Genomic DNA, 16579 nt, shown 5'->3' with positions numbered 1-16579 from the left:
TAGGTAATACACACTCACAGCATGAAGTACAGTACCTGTAATAGGTAATACGCACTCACTGCGAAGTACAGTACCTGTAATAGTTAATACGCACTCACAGCGTGAAGTACAGTACCTGTAATAGGTAATACGCACTCACAGCGTGAAGTACAGTACCTGTAATAGGTAATACGCACTCACAGCGTGAAGTACAGTACATGTAATTGGTAATACACACTCACAGCATGAAGTACAGTACATGTAATAGGTAATATGCACTCACTGTGAAGTACAATACCTGTAATAGGTAATACGCACTCACAGAGCGAAGTACAGTACCTGTAATACGCACTCACAGCGCGAAGTACAGTACCTGTAATAGGTAATACGCACTTACAGCACGAAGCACAGTACTTGCAATGGGTAATACGCACTCACACCGCGAAGTACAGTACCTGTAATAAGTAATACGCACTCACAGCGTGAAGTACAGTGCCTGTAATAGGTAATACACACTCACATGGGTAATACGCACTCACAGCGCGCAGAATGAAGGAGCAGTAAAACACAGCCTACAGTGCATGCACAATCAGCCCATACTGGATACAAGTAAACAGTACCTGTAATGGGTAATACGCACTCACAGCGCGCAGAATGAGTGAGCAGTAAAACACAGCCTACAGCCAATGCACAATCAGCCCATACTGGATACAAATAAACAGTACCTGTAATGGGTAATACGCACTCACAGCGCGCAGAATGAGTGAGCAGTAAAACACAGCCTACAGTGCATGTACAATCAGCCCATACTGGATACAAGTAACTAGCACCTGTAATGGGTAATATGCACTCACAGCGCAAAGTAAAACATAGCCTACAGTGCCTGCACAATCAGCCCGTACTGGATACAAGTAAACAGTACCTGTAATGGGTAATACGCACTCACAGGGCGCAGAATGAGTGAGCAGTAAAGCACAGGCTACAGTGCATGCACAATCAGCCCGTACTGGATACAAGTAAACAGTACTTGTAAAGGGTAATACGCACTCACAGGGCGCAGAATGAGTGAGCAGTAAAACACAGCCTACAGTGCATTCACAATCAGCCCGTACTGGATACAAGTAAACAGTACCTGTAATAGGTAATACGCACTCACAGCGCAAAGTAAAACACACCCTACAGTGCATGCACAATCAGCCCGTACTGGATACAAGTAAACAGTACCTGTAATAGGTAATACGCACTCACAGCGCGAAGTAAAACACAGCCTACAGTGCATGCACAATCAGCCCGTACTGGATACAAGTAAACAGTACCTGTAATAGGTAATACGCACTAACAGCGCGAAGTAAAACACAGCCTACAGTGCATGCACAATCAGCCCGTACTGGATACAAGTAAACAGTACCTGTAATAGGTAATACGCACTCACAGCGCGAAGTAAAACACAGCCTACAGTGCATGCACAATCAGCCCGTACTGGATACAAATAAACAGTACCTGTAATGGGTAATAGGCACTCACAGAGCGAAGTAAAACACAGCCTACAGTGCATGCACAATCATCCCGTACTGGATACAAGTAAAAAGTACCTGTAATGGGTAATACGCACTCACAGAGCGAAGTAAAACACAGCCTACAGTTCATGCACAATCAGCCCGTACTGGATACAGGTAAACAATACCTGTAATGGGTAATACACACTCACACAGAGAAGTAAAACACAGCCTACAGTGCATGCACAATCAGCCTGTACTGGATACAAGTAAACAGTACCTGTGATGGGTAATACACACTCACAGAGTGAAGTAAAACACAGCCTACAGTGCATGCACAATCAGCCTGTACTGGATACAAGTAAACAGTACCTGTGATGGGTAATACACACTCACAGGGCGCAGAATGAGTGAGCAGTAAAACACAGCCTACAGTGCATGCACAATCAGCCAGTACTGGATACAAGTAAACAGTACCTGTAATGGGTAATACGCACTCACAGAGCGAAGTAAAACACAGCCTACAGTGCATGCACAATCATCCCATACTGGATACAAGTAAAAAGTACCTGTAATGGGTAATACGCACTCACAGAGCGAAGTAAAACACAGCCTACAGTGCATGCACAATCAGCCCATACTGGATACAAGTAAACAGTACCTGTAATGGGTAATACGCACTCACAGAGTGAAGTAAAACACAGCCTACAGTGCATGCACAATCAGCCCATACTGGATACAAGTAAACAGTACCTGTAATGGGTAATACACACTCACAGGGTGCAGAATGAGTGAGCAGTAAAACACAGCCTACAGTGCATGCACAATCAGCCCGTACTGAATACAAGTAAACAGTACCTGTAATTCATAATACGCACTCACAGAGCAAAGTAAAACACAGCCTACAGTGCATGCACAGTCAGCCCAGTAAACAGTACCTGTAATAGGTAATATGCACTCACAGGGTGAAGTAAAACACAGCCTACAGTATCAGCCCGTACTGGATATAAGGTAAAAGGCAGATTCTTAATGGCCATATCTACACAAAACAATCCAGACTGTGTGAGAGTAGTTGAGATTTGTGCAGTCAGATAAGACTGGGTAAAAAGGAAAAGGAAGCCTATACTACAAAGGGTGAGCTGTACCCAGAAAATGCAGGGAGGTGAAAGGTAAAAAGGTAGCTGCAATGAGTGATTTATGCACATTCACAATCAGCCTGTACTGGATACAAGTAAACAGTACCTGTAATAGGTAATACGCACTCACAGGGCGAAGTAAAACACAGCCTACAGTATCAGCCCGTACTGGATATAAGGTAAAAGGCAGATTCTTAATGGCCATATCTACACAAAACAATCCAGACTGTGTGAGAGTAGTTGAGATTTGTGCAGTCAGATAAGACTGGGTAAAAAGGAAAAGGAAGCCTATACTACAAAGGGTGAGCTGTACCCAGAAAATGCAGGGAGGTGAAAGGTAAAAAGGTAGCTGCAATGAGTGATTTATGCACATTCACAATCAGCCTGTACTGGATACAAGTAAACAGTACCTGTAATAGGTATTACGCACTCACAGAGCGAAGTAAAACACAGCCTACAGTGCATGCACAATCAGCCCATATTGGATACAAGTAAACAGTACCTGTAATGGGTAATGCACACTCACAGGGCGCAGAATGAGTGAGCAGTAAAACACAGCCTACAGTGCATGCACAATCAGCCCAGTAAACAGTACCTGTAATAGGTAATATGCACTCACAGGGCGAAGTAAAACACAGCCTACTGTATCAGCCCGTACTGGATATAAGGTAAAAGGCAGATTCTTAATGGCCATATCTACACAAAACAATCCAGACTGTGTGAGAGTAGTTGAGATTTGTGCAGTCAGATAAGACTGGGTAAAAAGGAAAAGGAAGCCTATACTACAAAGGGTGAGCTGTACCCAGAAAATGCAGGGAGGTGAAAGGTAAAAACGTAGCTGTAATGAGTGATTTATGCACATTCACAATCAGCCCGTACTGGATACAAGTAAACAGTACCTGTAATAGGTAATACGCACTAACAGTGCGAAGTAAAACACAGCCTACAGTGCATGCACAATCAGCCCGTACTGGATACAAGTAAGCAGTACCTGTAATGGGTAATACGCACTCACAGCGCGCAGAATGAGTGAGCAGTAAAACACAGCCTACAGTGCATGTACAATCAGCCCATACTGGATACAAGTAACTAGCACCTGTAATGGGTAATACGCACTCACAGCGCAAAGTAAAACACAGCCTACAGTGCCTGCACAATCAGCCCGTACTGGATATAAGTAAACAGTACCTGTAATGGGTAATACACACTCACAGGGCGCAGAATGAGTGAGCAGTAAAGCACAGCCTACAGTGCATGCACAATCAGCCCATACTGGATACAAGTAAACAGTACCTGTAATGGGTAATAGACACTCACAGGGCACAGAATGAGTGAGCAGTAAAACACAGCCTACAGTGCATGCACAATCAGCCCGTACTGAATACAAGTAAACAGTACCTGTAATGCATAATACGCACTCACAGAGCAAAGTAAAACACAGCCTGCAGTGCATGCACAATCAGCCCAGTAAACAGTACCTGTAATAGGTAATAACGCACTCACAGGGCGAAGTAAAACACAGCCTACAGTATCAGCCCGTACTGGATATAAGGTAAAAGGCAGATTCTTAATGGCCATATCTACACAAAACAATCCAGACTGTGTGAGAGTAGTTGAGATTTGTGCAGTCAGATAAGACTGGGTAAAAAGGAAAAGGAAGCCTATACTACAAAGGGTGAGCTGTACCCAGAAAATGCAGGGAGGTGAAAGGTAAAAACGTAGCTGTAATGAGTGATTTATGCACATTCACAATCAGCCCGTACTGGATACAAGAAAACAGTACCTGTAATAGGTAATACACACTAACAGTGCGAAGTAAAACACAGTCTACAGTGCATGAACAATCAGCCCGTACTGGATACAAGTAAACAGTACTTGTAATGGGTAATATGCACTCAGAGAGCGAAGTAAAACACAGCCTATAGTGCATGCACAATCATCCCGTACTGGATACAAGCAAAAAGTACCTGTAATGGGTAATACGCACTCACAGAGCGAAGTAAAACACAGCCTACAGTTCATGCACAATCAGCCCGTACTGGATACAGGTAAACAATACCTGTAATGGGTAATATGCACTCACAGAGCGAAGTAAAACACAGCCTACAGTGCATGCACAATCAGCCTGTACTGGATACAAGTAAACAGTACCTGTGATGGGTAATATGCACTCACAGAGCGCAGAATGAGTGAGCAGTAAAACACAGCCTACAGTGCATGCACAATCAGCCAGTACTGGATACAAGTAAACAGTACCTGTAATGGGTAATACGCACTCACAGAGTGAAGTAAAACACAGCCTACAGTGCATGCACAATCAGCCAGTACTGGATACAAGTAAACAGTACCTGTAATGGGTAATACGCACTCACAGAGCGAAGTAAAACACAGCCTACAGTGCATGCACAATCAGCCTGTACTGGATACAAGTAAACAGTACCTGTAATGGGTAATACACACTCACAGGGCGCAGAATGAGTGAGCAGTAAAACACAGCCTACAGTGCATGCACAATCATCCCAGTAAACAGTACCTGTAATAGGTAATATGCACTCACAGGGCGAAGTAAAACACAGCCTACTGTATCAGCCCGTACTGGATATAAGGTAAAAGGCAGATTCTTAATGGCCATATCTACACAAAACAATCCAGACTGTGTGAGAGTAGTTGAGATTTGTGCAGTCAGATAAGACTGGGTAAAAAGGAAAAGGAAGCCTATACTACAAAGGGTGAGCTGTACCCAGAAAATGCAGGGAGGTGAAAGGTAAAAAGGTAGCTGCAATGAGTGATTTATGCACACAGCACAGACAGGACTGTAACAGGGAGAAGACAGCTGTAAACAGAAGGTGTAATAAGGTAAATATGCCACAGTCATGAGGTGCTTAAAGAAAGGAAGGGGGTGCAATGTGCCATGTAGCCTTTAAATACTATCAAATTCTTACTTTCATTTTGGAACGTACCCTCATCACTCAGGGGTACTGCTTTTTACCCTCATGAATGCAATAAAGACCTAGCCTTTGCAGAGTGAAATCCCTTATCTGCAGAACTTAAGTTATAAGTGTTGCAAGGTCTTTTCTGTCTTTTTATTTTGCACAAGCACAATCTAGCTTACTCATGCTTCACTGATCACCTCTTCGAATAACCCTAACTTGAAAAGTATGAACACTATACCCAAATTCTTCTAAAACAGAGTGAGAAAAGAAGAAGAAACCATCTTACCTGGTTCTGTTCCTTCCACTAGGCCAGGTGTGGGGCTGTCTGACCTTTCATTCCGAAGGCCATCACCCGGAACCAAGGATCCATTCAACATTTCCATGGCAGCCTTCTTAGCATGTCCCTCTGTTGCCATCCACAAGGCAGATGCCCGTCCCTTACGTATACCTAAATGTGTGAGGCAAAAAATATACACAGAATGAATAACAGGCAACTAACAAGATATGGAGCACACTTATAATACTGATACAATGTCCAAGGTGAAAACAGTACTCAAAAAGAGAAACATTTACTTTAATTTTATCATGTGCAGTACTACATTTTACAGAGTTGCAGTACAGAGTGCAAAATAATGTGGCCACATTAATCACACTACAGCACATATTAATTATATTAAGTAGGACTTAGGCATTATCGTACAATACTGGACCCTGTCACACTACATCACATATTAATTATATTAAGTAGGACTTAGGCATTATCGTACAATACTGGACCCTGTCACACTACATCACATATTAATTATATTAAGTAGGACTTAGGCATTATTGTAGAACACTGGACCCTGTCACACTACATCACATATTAATTATATTAAGTAGGACTTAGGCATTATCGTAGAATACTGGACCCTGTCACACTACATCACATATTAATTATATTAAGTAGGACTTAGGCATTATCGTAGAATACTGGACCCTGTCACACTGGACCCTGTCACACTACACCACATATTAATTATATTAAGTAGGACTTGGGCATTATCTTAGAATACTGGACCCTGTCACACTACATCACATATTAATTATATTAAGTAGGATTTAGGCATCATCGTAGAATACTGGACCCTGTCACACTACATCACATATTAATTATATTAAGTAGGACTTAGGCATTATCGTAGAATACTGGACCCTGTCACACTACATCACATATTAATTATATTAAGTAGGACTTAGGCATTATCGTAGAATACTGGACCCTGTCACACTACATCACATATTAATTATATCAAGTAGGACTTGGGCATTATCGTAGAATACTGGACCCTGTCACACTACATCACATATTAATTATATTAAGTAGGACTTGGGCATTATCGTAGAATACTGGACCCTGTCACACTACATCACATATTAATTATATTAAGTAGGACTTAGGCATTATCGTAGAATACTGGACCCTGTCACACTACATCACATATTAATTATATTAAGTAGGACTTGGGCATTATCGTAGAATACTGGACCCTGTCACACTACGTCACATATTAATTATATTAAGTAGGACTTAGGCATTATCGTAGAATACTGGACCCTGTCACACTATGTCACATATTAATTATATTAAGTAGGACTTAAGCATTATCGTAGAATACTGGACCCTGTCACACTACGTCACATTAATTATATTAAGTAGGACTTAGGCATTATCGTAGAATACTGGACCCTGTCACACTACATCACATATTAATTATATCAAGTAGGACTTGGGCATTATCGTAGAATACTGGACCCTGTCACACTACATCACATATTAATTATATTAAGTAGGACTTAGGCATTATCGTAGAATACTGGACCCTGTCACACTACATTACATATTAATTATATTAAGTAGGACTTAGGCATTATCGTAGAATACTGGACCCTGTCACACTACATCACATATTAATTACATTAAGTAGGACTTGGGCATTATCGTAGAATACTGGAACCTGTCACACTACATCACATATTAATTATATTAAGTAGAACTTAGGCATTATCATAGAATACTGGACCCTGTCACACTACATCACATATTAATTATATCAAGTAGGACTTAGGCATTATCGTAGAATACTGGACCCTTCTAGGTTTTCTCTGCGCCAATCAAATAATATATCAGTAGTGGGAAAAAAAAACATACTGGTTCACAAGGAACACTAAACTGGGAAATTAAAATCAAATAAAAGCACCGGACGACCAAGGTCAGACTCTGCTGAAGCTAGGTTGTATTACTGGCGAAAGTGCTTAGTTATTTGGCACTGAAAATAAATTCATAAGTGTTTTGTCTGACTTTGGTGGTCCGGTGCTTTTATTTTATTTTAATATCGCTAGTGTATTACCTGACCGGTGCTACTGACTGCAGATGCACACCTGGCAGCAAAAACACAGCACAGTATATTAGATGATTTCATTCTTATGGCTTTTATGTTAATTCTGTTACTATGGGGGAGATGACACCACTTTAACACCCCAGTCTCCATCTTTAAAACATGCAAAAAAGGTACAGGAAGTTAAGAGGAGTACCAGCCCCACCAAATGCAATTAACTGTAAAATATCTGTCTAAATATCTGTCTGCTGCTATTTTGTTGACCTGTCCAGCTGCCTATCTACCTACCTAGCTTCTGCAGATAAGCAGCTCTCCTAACTTGGGTGTGTGACTATGTCCTCCGGATTAAGGTACTATTTATTTTACTTACTTAACATTTGTTTACTGGGAACGCCGATTTGGAACAAAGCCAATTTTCAGCAAAGGCCTGGGGAGAAATGCTCTAGACAGACGCATGTCTTTGAATTGTAAGTACTTGAAGGTACTTAAAGCAAAGGGTTTTTTTTTTGACTGATTACTTATGGAGAAGAACATTGTACAAATGTTGTTGTGTCTTTCGGCTTTTCCCGGTTAGGGGTCACCACAGCGGAACTCCGGTCCGCTAATGATTGGTAGTTGATTTTTACGTGCCAAGTTACCAGCCATGACGCACAACCTTCAACGAAGGTCTGCCCATTCACGCATGTCTCCATGCAGAAGACGCTCTAACTGAGAATCGAACCGGACAGCGTCTTAGTGTGAGGCGACAACGCTACCGCAGTACCACCACTGCGGGTTCCAGAACATTGTACAAATGAGAAGTAGAAAGGTACTTTCATATGTATAAAGGTCTTAGAAGGATTTTGGGATGTCATTCGTTATTTTCCCTCTGTTTAACTTAGAGAAGAACTCAGGTTGCCATACAAAAAGGGCATGAAGAGACACAGAAATCCTTGCCAAGTGGATTCAAACTGATAAGGAGATGTCTACAGCATGTCAGGAAATGTGGGAGGAGAGAATAACTTTGTGGAGGAAAGATATTAAAGACAGCTCTTTATTAGTTAAGACAGAAGAAATATTACAATTATGTGGTTAAATTTATTTAAAGAAATATTTGACCAAGAATGTTACTCTATTATTTATAAGCAAGATATTAAAAGAAAAATATGATGCTTTTAGGTACACAATGATCTTTAGCAAATCCAGTCAAGGACACAGTCCCTCTGGTACGTACAAATATTAATAATAAAAAAGGACATACATATAGGATCTACCTTGTAGAGAATTACACGTAGTACATATACAATACAAATTTGAGATACAGTTTGGAAATCAATGGCTGAGTAGGCTGTTGAGAAAAAAAGAGGGGTGGAGGTAAAAAGCAAATCTGTAATATGAGTAAAGAGGAGTCATGTTCCATGTGGCTGCAGGGTGTCCAATACACAACTAGGTAAGTAAAAAGCTTTACTTGTCTTTGGAGTTAACTAAAATAGAGTAATTTTAAGAGATAATAAAGAAATGCTTGCACTTCTTTTTTCTGTAAAATAATTCTCTTAATAATATCACCACCACCCTAGAAAGACAACGAGAAGAAAAACTCATATAAGCAATGCATATGTACACCATCTAACAACATACAGCATGGATAGCATGCTCTCAACCTGTTAGCACAAGAATTCTGAACAAAGATTCAAATAAAGAAAAAAAAGGCTCAAAATCAGGAACAGATGTTTAAATATTGCTCTTACAAAGTTAGAAAATTGCTAGAATCACGTTTTGCATTAGAATGCATTTTCTAAATGCTATGAAGTCTGAAACTTAAATGATTGTCATTTATTTAGTGATATCAATCCTCAGTGATTTGCCAGAAAAAAATCATAAATTTTATGAGCAACACACCAAAAACAGGAGGCAATAACCTGGACATCCTGCAAAATTTTGGACAGTCGAGAGGTCCGCAGACTATTGATGCATGCATTAAATATTTTAACTTGATGTTTTATGCTGACTGAAAACTGAATGTTGGCCACCCTTATTTAGAATAAAGGTAGAAGTTGTGTACTCACCATAATGATAGATCTGTGTTGTTCGTTTCCAACCTTCTTCAACATATGGATCTTCGGCCACTCTCAAACTTTGGATCCAGTGCACAGGCTCATCCCCTTACCTATAACCCCCTTGTGGAGAATGAGCTACCTTAGTTCGAGTTTGCCAGCCTAGAAGTCGACAAAAAGAGAATGTCTAGAAAGAAAAGAAAAAAAAAACTGATATCCATGATCTTGAAAAAGAACCTCTGTGAACCAAGGCCATGTCGGGTAAATCAGTCCAGGGGGTCAAAGGAGAAATTAGGGGGTGAACATATACAAGGGGATAGGAGTGTGGGAAGTTGAGGAAACACAGAAACAGACAACACAGATGTATCATTATAGTGAGTAACTAAATATAGTATCTGATGATGTCTGTTCTGCCTGTTCCTTAACAAATGGGACAGAGTACCCACGTACTGTAAAACTTGGGTGGTCTTCATTCCAAAGAACAGCTCTAGATCTACATTGTATGTCTGATTTGTGTTGTGAAATCAAGGTATGGTCCTTGGATCAAGTAGCCACAGCACAGAGGTACTCTGGAAAATGCTGTAGAATATGCTACAGATCTAAGTGAGTGAGCTTTTGGAGATGTCGGCAGTGATACACCCCTTTGTTTATAAACATTAGAGATACATTCAACTGGAAAGAGGCACCTTAGAAACTACCTTTCCCATCTTAACATGGGATTAAGAGACAAACAACTGGTCAGTCTTCCTAAGGAGATTTTGTCCTATGCAAATAAAAAATGTAACTGGCGATTAACATCTAGTAAATGTAACCTGTATTCATCTTTGTTTGAGAAATTTGAGGCAAAACACTGGAAGACCGATTGACTGATAAATGATTCAGAAGCCACCTTGGGAAAGAAGAAGGAGGTTGGCTGTCAAGCGCACACTGTCCTTATGAAAAAACAGATAGGGAGGCTTAGAAGGCAGGGCATGAAGCTCAGAAGATCTTCTGGCCGAGGTAATAGCAAACAAAAGCAAAGTTTTGCATGGTTTAAACTTTTAGATCTACCTTATCATCAGGCTCAAGGGGTGGGCTGGTCAAGGCTTGCAGTAAAACTGTAATATCCCAGGGAGGAACTGGATCCCTCAGTGAGAGACAGAGTAGAAAAGTTCCCATGAGGAAAGCTTTAGATAGCCTCTGGGCTGAGATGAGTGTGCGATTCTCGACAGTGTGGAAAGAAGATATAGCCGCTAACCACATTAACAGTAGATAACTGGCTGCTTTTGGAAAAGGCGGTCTAGAAATTCAAAAATTGTAGCATGTAGGGCCAGAAAGTATCAAGATCTTTTCCACTTAACTTCTGTAAAACTTTCTAGTTGAAGGTTTCTATAGAATAAATCAGAATATGCACAAATGAAGATGAAAACCTGAACTGCATCACCGTTGTTAGAACTGTAGAAACCAGGCAGATAATTTGAGAGAATGAATTGGGAGAGGTGACCTGTTTCTGAGCCCAGTACCCAGGGAGGATATACCAGATGGGGCCTTAGGAAGGAAAGCCACACTAATCACAGTCAGTAAGGTGCTATGCCAATGACTGTGGCCTTCTTCATAAAAGCTTTCTGTAGAAATTTGGGTATCAGAGGCTTGAGAGGAAAGGCATATCTGTTATGAATCAGACAGTCCCTTGGTTACTCTCCCTCCTGGGGGAAATAGAGTGAAAAACTTGCTGCACTTAGTGCTGCATGGAGAGGCAAAGAGACTCCAGCAACGTTGGCCCCAGCAGTTGCATATTTACTCTGCTACTACTGGATTGAGTGGGCACTTGTGAGGAAGAACAGATTTGCTCAACCTGTCTGCTAGAATATTGGACTTTGCCAATGCATTGCTATAAGAAAGCAGTGAGAGGTTCTCACCCATTGCCATACCCTCATGGCCTCTCAACATAACGGATAAGATTTGGTCCCTCCCTATTTGCTGATGTACCAAACCACCGACATGTCTGTCTGGACAATCACATCCAAAGTGAGAATGTCCTGAAAGGCCTACAACACTTGGAGAACCGCGCTCTCATCTCCAACACGAGATTCCAACCACCAGTGAATGTAAAGCCTGAAGATGTTTTTAAGAATACCAGAAAGGACATGGGTTGGTGTCTTATTGGCCACTGAACAGCTAGAGTCCACTGAAGTACAAGCATGTAGTATCTTGCTAGGGAAACTGAGGTATTTGATGCTGTCATACAGCCTGAAAGGTGAAGAATACATTTTGCTGCTGGCTTCTGACAAGACAAAATAGTTAAGGCTTGTTGATGAAGGACTGAAATTCTTGTCTGGGAGAGCTTTGCAGTTTGAGGGTTTCTGTCCAAAAGTGCCCTGATGAACTCTGAGGATTGTACTGGTTGAAGCTTGGATTTCTTTAGATACACTGTAATCTCCAGGTCTGTACACAGATGGAGAAAAGAGCACATGAATGAGTGGATTCCTGGTGGGAGCCGTGAGACAATCATCCAAATAAGGGAAAAAAACAGTACCCCCTGCAGTCAGAGGCAAGCTGCGACCACCACCATAAATAGCAGGGCTCTGAACTGAAAGACTGGCTCCCAGTCAGAAGCGAAGGAACCTCATGGATCATCTGTCCATCTTTATATGGTAGTATGCATCCTGGAGGTCTAGCTTAGCAGCAGAAGAATGGACTGTACTGTGATCATCCAAAAGTTCATTTGTTGGATGGCTCAGGTCCAAGACTGGGGCTTGGTCCCCATTTTTCTATGGCACTAAAAAAATCTTAAGTAAATTCTAGATCTTCTCTGGCCTGGTGAGACCTCTTGGATGATGATTTCCTAACAGCTTCCTTATTTCTGAAGTGTACGCTTCCCTTTGAGGGGTGCTATATCAGGATGTCTTTTTGGGATATAGGAAGAGAGAGGAAAGGAATGCAGTAGCCTCTGGTTTCAATCCTCTACATCCATTTGTCTTCAGTGATGAATGTTCAGGTTGTTGGGTGCAGGGATAAGCACCCCCTACTGCCTCCACAGCATGACAGCTGAACAATCATACAAGAGCACTGGAAAGGCCTCTCAGAGAAAGGACCCCTGAAGCCTTCATTCGGTGGATATCTGTCCCAAGGGCGATGTCCATTATTAGAGTTGTCCCCTCTGCTGCTGTGAGCACTGTCCCTGGAAGTGTCAGAAGTAAACCCTTCAGACTTGCTAAATCAAATCCTTTTACCATCTTTCTGATTCCCTGAAAAGGTCCTTTGAGGAGTTGAGAAATTGATCCCTACTGCACAAAGAGATTTACCTTCTTGTTTACTTCTGGAGATAGTTTATTTGACTCTGTAATCAAAAAAATTGTTGTCCCATCATAAGGGGCACAAAAGACATCTTAAAATGTTCCACCAAAACACACAGCTGCATCAAAGCATGCCTCCTAATGGAAATGCCAGTGCTGACTGCCCTAGCTGCACCTTCCATAGCATTAGAGAGGAGATGCATAGAGACACTGGACAAAGACTGAAGGGTTACCAACTGTGCATCAATAGATGTCCTCTGATCTGCATATGAGGTCCTGGGGAGAGATTTGGAAATCTCCTTGGTCAAATCTCTGGAAAAATGGGTATGTGTGCCAGATAATTCAATGGTCTCACACAGAAAGTTAATGAGGCGAAGAGCCACTTCCCAAACCTATCCAAAGTGCAAGCCTCTCTGTTCAGTGGCTGTACATAGGAGCTTTCTTCCACCAGTTTCTTTCTGGTGGCTGTTGCCACTTCCATGAAATCTACTGCAGGAAACTTGCTCCAATGAGGATGATCCTTGGGATGATGAGGAACTTATCCAGTTTCCTGGGTATGGGAACAGCTGTGCCTGGCTCCTTCCAAGACCACTTAGAGAGAAGTTTTGCCATCCTGCAGATGAGCAGGACCACACAAGATGAAGACAGGCTAGAACCGAAAGCATCAATGAACACTGACTCCTCCAGAGACTGTGTTTGGGTGGACTATCTCCCTTTCCATTTAAGAAGAGCAAGGACTTCTCCAAATGAAATGTCCTCAGGGTAGGATCTGGGAGAACCCCCCTCCTTTCTTAAAGTCATCATCAGTAGTGACGGACCACTGAGGGGAATTCAGGTGTCTCCTCTTGCACATACATTTTCTATGTACCTCATCAGTTGTTCCAGGTAGGGCTCAGAAGCCGAGATACACTCTCACATTAAAGCTGGTTTAAGGCTCCTGGTAGCCGGCTGTCCCGACAGGACAAGAGTAGTAGGATCTGAACCCTGAGAAATCTTGTGGTGGGGGGTGGTAAATCTGAGCTCAAAAGGGAAGTCTTTGCTCTAGGTATGAGAGAGCAATTTTTCGAAAGCCTCAAAGGCCAAGCTCAAAACAGATTCAGGGACCCTAGCCTTATGAGCTGAAATCTCCAGAGGAGACTAAATTCAGGATTCCATTCAGCCCAGATCCAAGGCACACATAGGTGCTGAAGTAACGAACAATGAGGCTCCAACAGGAATGAATGGTTCTGAAGACCATGGTTTCAAACTTATCCTGTCAGAGTCGGCAGTATTTGGCCTGGAGATTTAGAAGGCTTCAAGGTGGTATAAGCCAATGAAATCAAAGAACCCATTGGTGTCAAGTAAGAACAAATCGTCAGCTCTGACATAGACATGGCCCGGGTGGAACTTGAGTTAATGTGCTCCAATGCCAAAGGGTGGACTGGAGCAGGAGGAATAAATGAATAAGGGGAAGAAGCTATTTCTCCATATCCAGCAGTGGCTGGAGCTGGGAAAACCCTCGGCAGGATCTGAGTCCAAGGAAATGTCCTCAATCTTGTCCACATCTGCTTTGGTAATACTCTTGGAAGATCTGGCTGTCTGTAACAAGACAGAAGATGGGGGCCTAGAGCGGTGAAAAGACGTTTCCTGTAAGATGGAAGAATGAAGCCTAAGGGAGGTTGTCTCCATAGAGAACCTTGGTGGTGAAGTGCTGAATCCAATAAGGACTGGCTCCTAAAACAATGTTGGTTCTGATGTTTTAATAACTTTTGGTGCCAGAACCAAACAAGGTGCGTGTTTCAGGGAACTCTTCCTTGAGACCTTAGGTCTTTCTTTTTATTTATCTTTTTTCTTTAGCCTTTTCTTCAGATCTCTCAGTTGGTTTCCTGACAGGAGGAGACACAGGAGGAGTGCTTGAAGAAGCAGGAGGGGCACCTTTCCCAGTGGTAGCTGCCCTTTCAGAATTAGTTTGTTTGATGCTCCACTACTACATGATGCCCAATAGCTTCACAAATGTGACAAGATGTCATTAAATGAGTAGGGCCAAGGCAAAAGACACACTTGGCTCAAGCATATGAACTGGCCAACTTATGTGTACAGGCCACACTTTTTTTAAAGCCTGAGAGCTTTTCTGAGATATCAAAGCACAGCAACAGCAAAAAGGACAGGAGATTTAAGTGTGTGTGTGTGTGTGTGTGTGTGTGTGTGTGTGTGTGTGTGTGTGTGTGTGTGTGTGTGTGTGCACACGTGTGCGTGTGTTTGTGTATGACTATATATGTATATAAGAAAAATATAATTAATATATATGTGTGTGTGTGTGTGTGTGTGCGCGCATGCATGTGTCTGTATATTGTACATGCTTTATATAGATACACACACACACACACACATATATATATATATATATATATATATATATATTTTTTTTTTTAGGTAACACAGGTTCAATGCTCTAAAGGCAATGATAGAAAAGGGAAGGAATTAAGATATTTAAAGGAAAAGACAGACAAAATCAAATTTATAACAACAGGGAAGGAAGGAAGGAAGGAAGGAAGAGAAAAAAATATATCTGGCAAGTAAAGAAAATGAGTATATAAAGCACTTATTTCCAAACAACCAAAAACCTGAGCACTAAAACATCCATCCTATGCTTGTGGTGGCAAACAAGATCTAAGGTAGCTCGTTCAGCACAAGGGAGTTATGGGCAACGGGAGGAGTCTGAGTATCACAGGCAAAGCCTGAGAGTGGCTGAAGTCTGATCTGGCTCGGATCCGAAGACCCGTACATTGTGGAATGAACAGAGCAGACGTCATCAGATCCGAAAACCTGAACTTAACCAGTGATACTAGAACACAGTTATGCTTGCTAACACACTGTGGTGTTGGATCGGCACTTATACTGCATCTGTTGCTCTACAGTTAAGCCATAATTTGTGATTTATTAAGAAGGTGCAGGAAACAAGCAGTGAAGCAGGGCTCAGCTGTCCATGGTCAGAATTAGATTCCTCTTCTTCGATCTTTCTTTGTGCATCCTTTTACTGATATCATGAATCTGGGAGTGCCAATCTACAGTCATAATTTTGCCAGTCTGTCCAGATAAGGGCTGACAGATTAACAGTGATGATCGCATTGTGGCACTATTTCATTCTGAATCTTTGTTTTATACTGTCACACTTGAAAAGCACTGATATCTGCCATCTGAACCCTTAGTTATTTGCCCCAACCTTCTAACTGCCTTACTATGTAACTGAACTTGTAATGACTATGGCAGCTTGCAAGAAATTCCTAACAATACACATAAGGAACGTTTTACTATAACTAATTTTCAGAGTGGCACTTGCCCTTGTTATTTAGCAAATTTAGATACAGGA

General features: G+C 41.7%; 1 protein-coding gene across 1 annotated transcript in view; it reads right to left on the bottom strand.

Moving 5' to 3' along the window:
* MON1A (MON1 homolog A, secretory trafficking associated) overlaps window positions 1-16579 on the bottom strand; it is a 481001-nt gene that overhangs the window by 325755 nt on the left and 138667 nt on the right. Inside the window, exon 2 of the mRNA XM_044078934.1 lies at window positions 5831-5992. Within this exon, the coding sequence (XP_043934869.1) occupies window positions 5831-5992 (162 nt within the window). The remainder of the gene's footprint in view (window positions 1-5830; window positions 5993-16579) is intronic.

This window comes from Protopterus annectens, chromosome 7.part1 (assembly GCF_019279795.1).
Source record: "Protopterus annectens isolate FY-2018-M chromosome 7.part1, PAN1.0, whole genome shotgun sequence".
Classification (NCBI taxonomy): domain Eukaryota; kingdom Metazoa; phylum Chordata; order Ceratodontiformes; family Protopteridae; genus Protopterus; species Protopterus annectens.
This window is presented reverse-complemented; position numbering and strand designations above follow the sequence as displayed.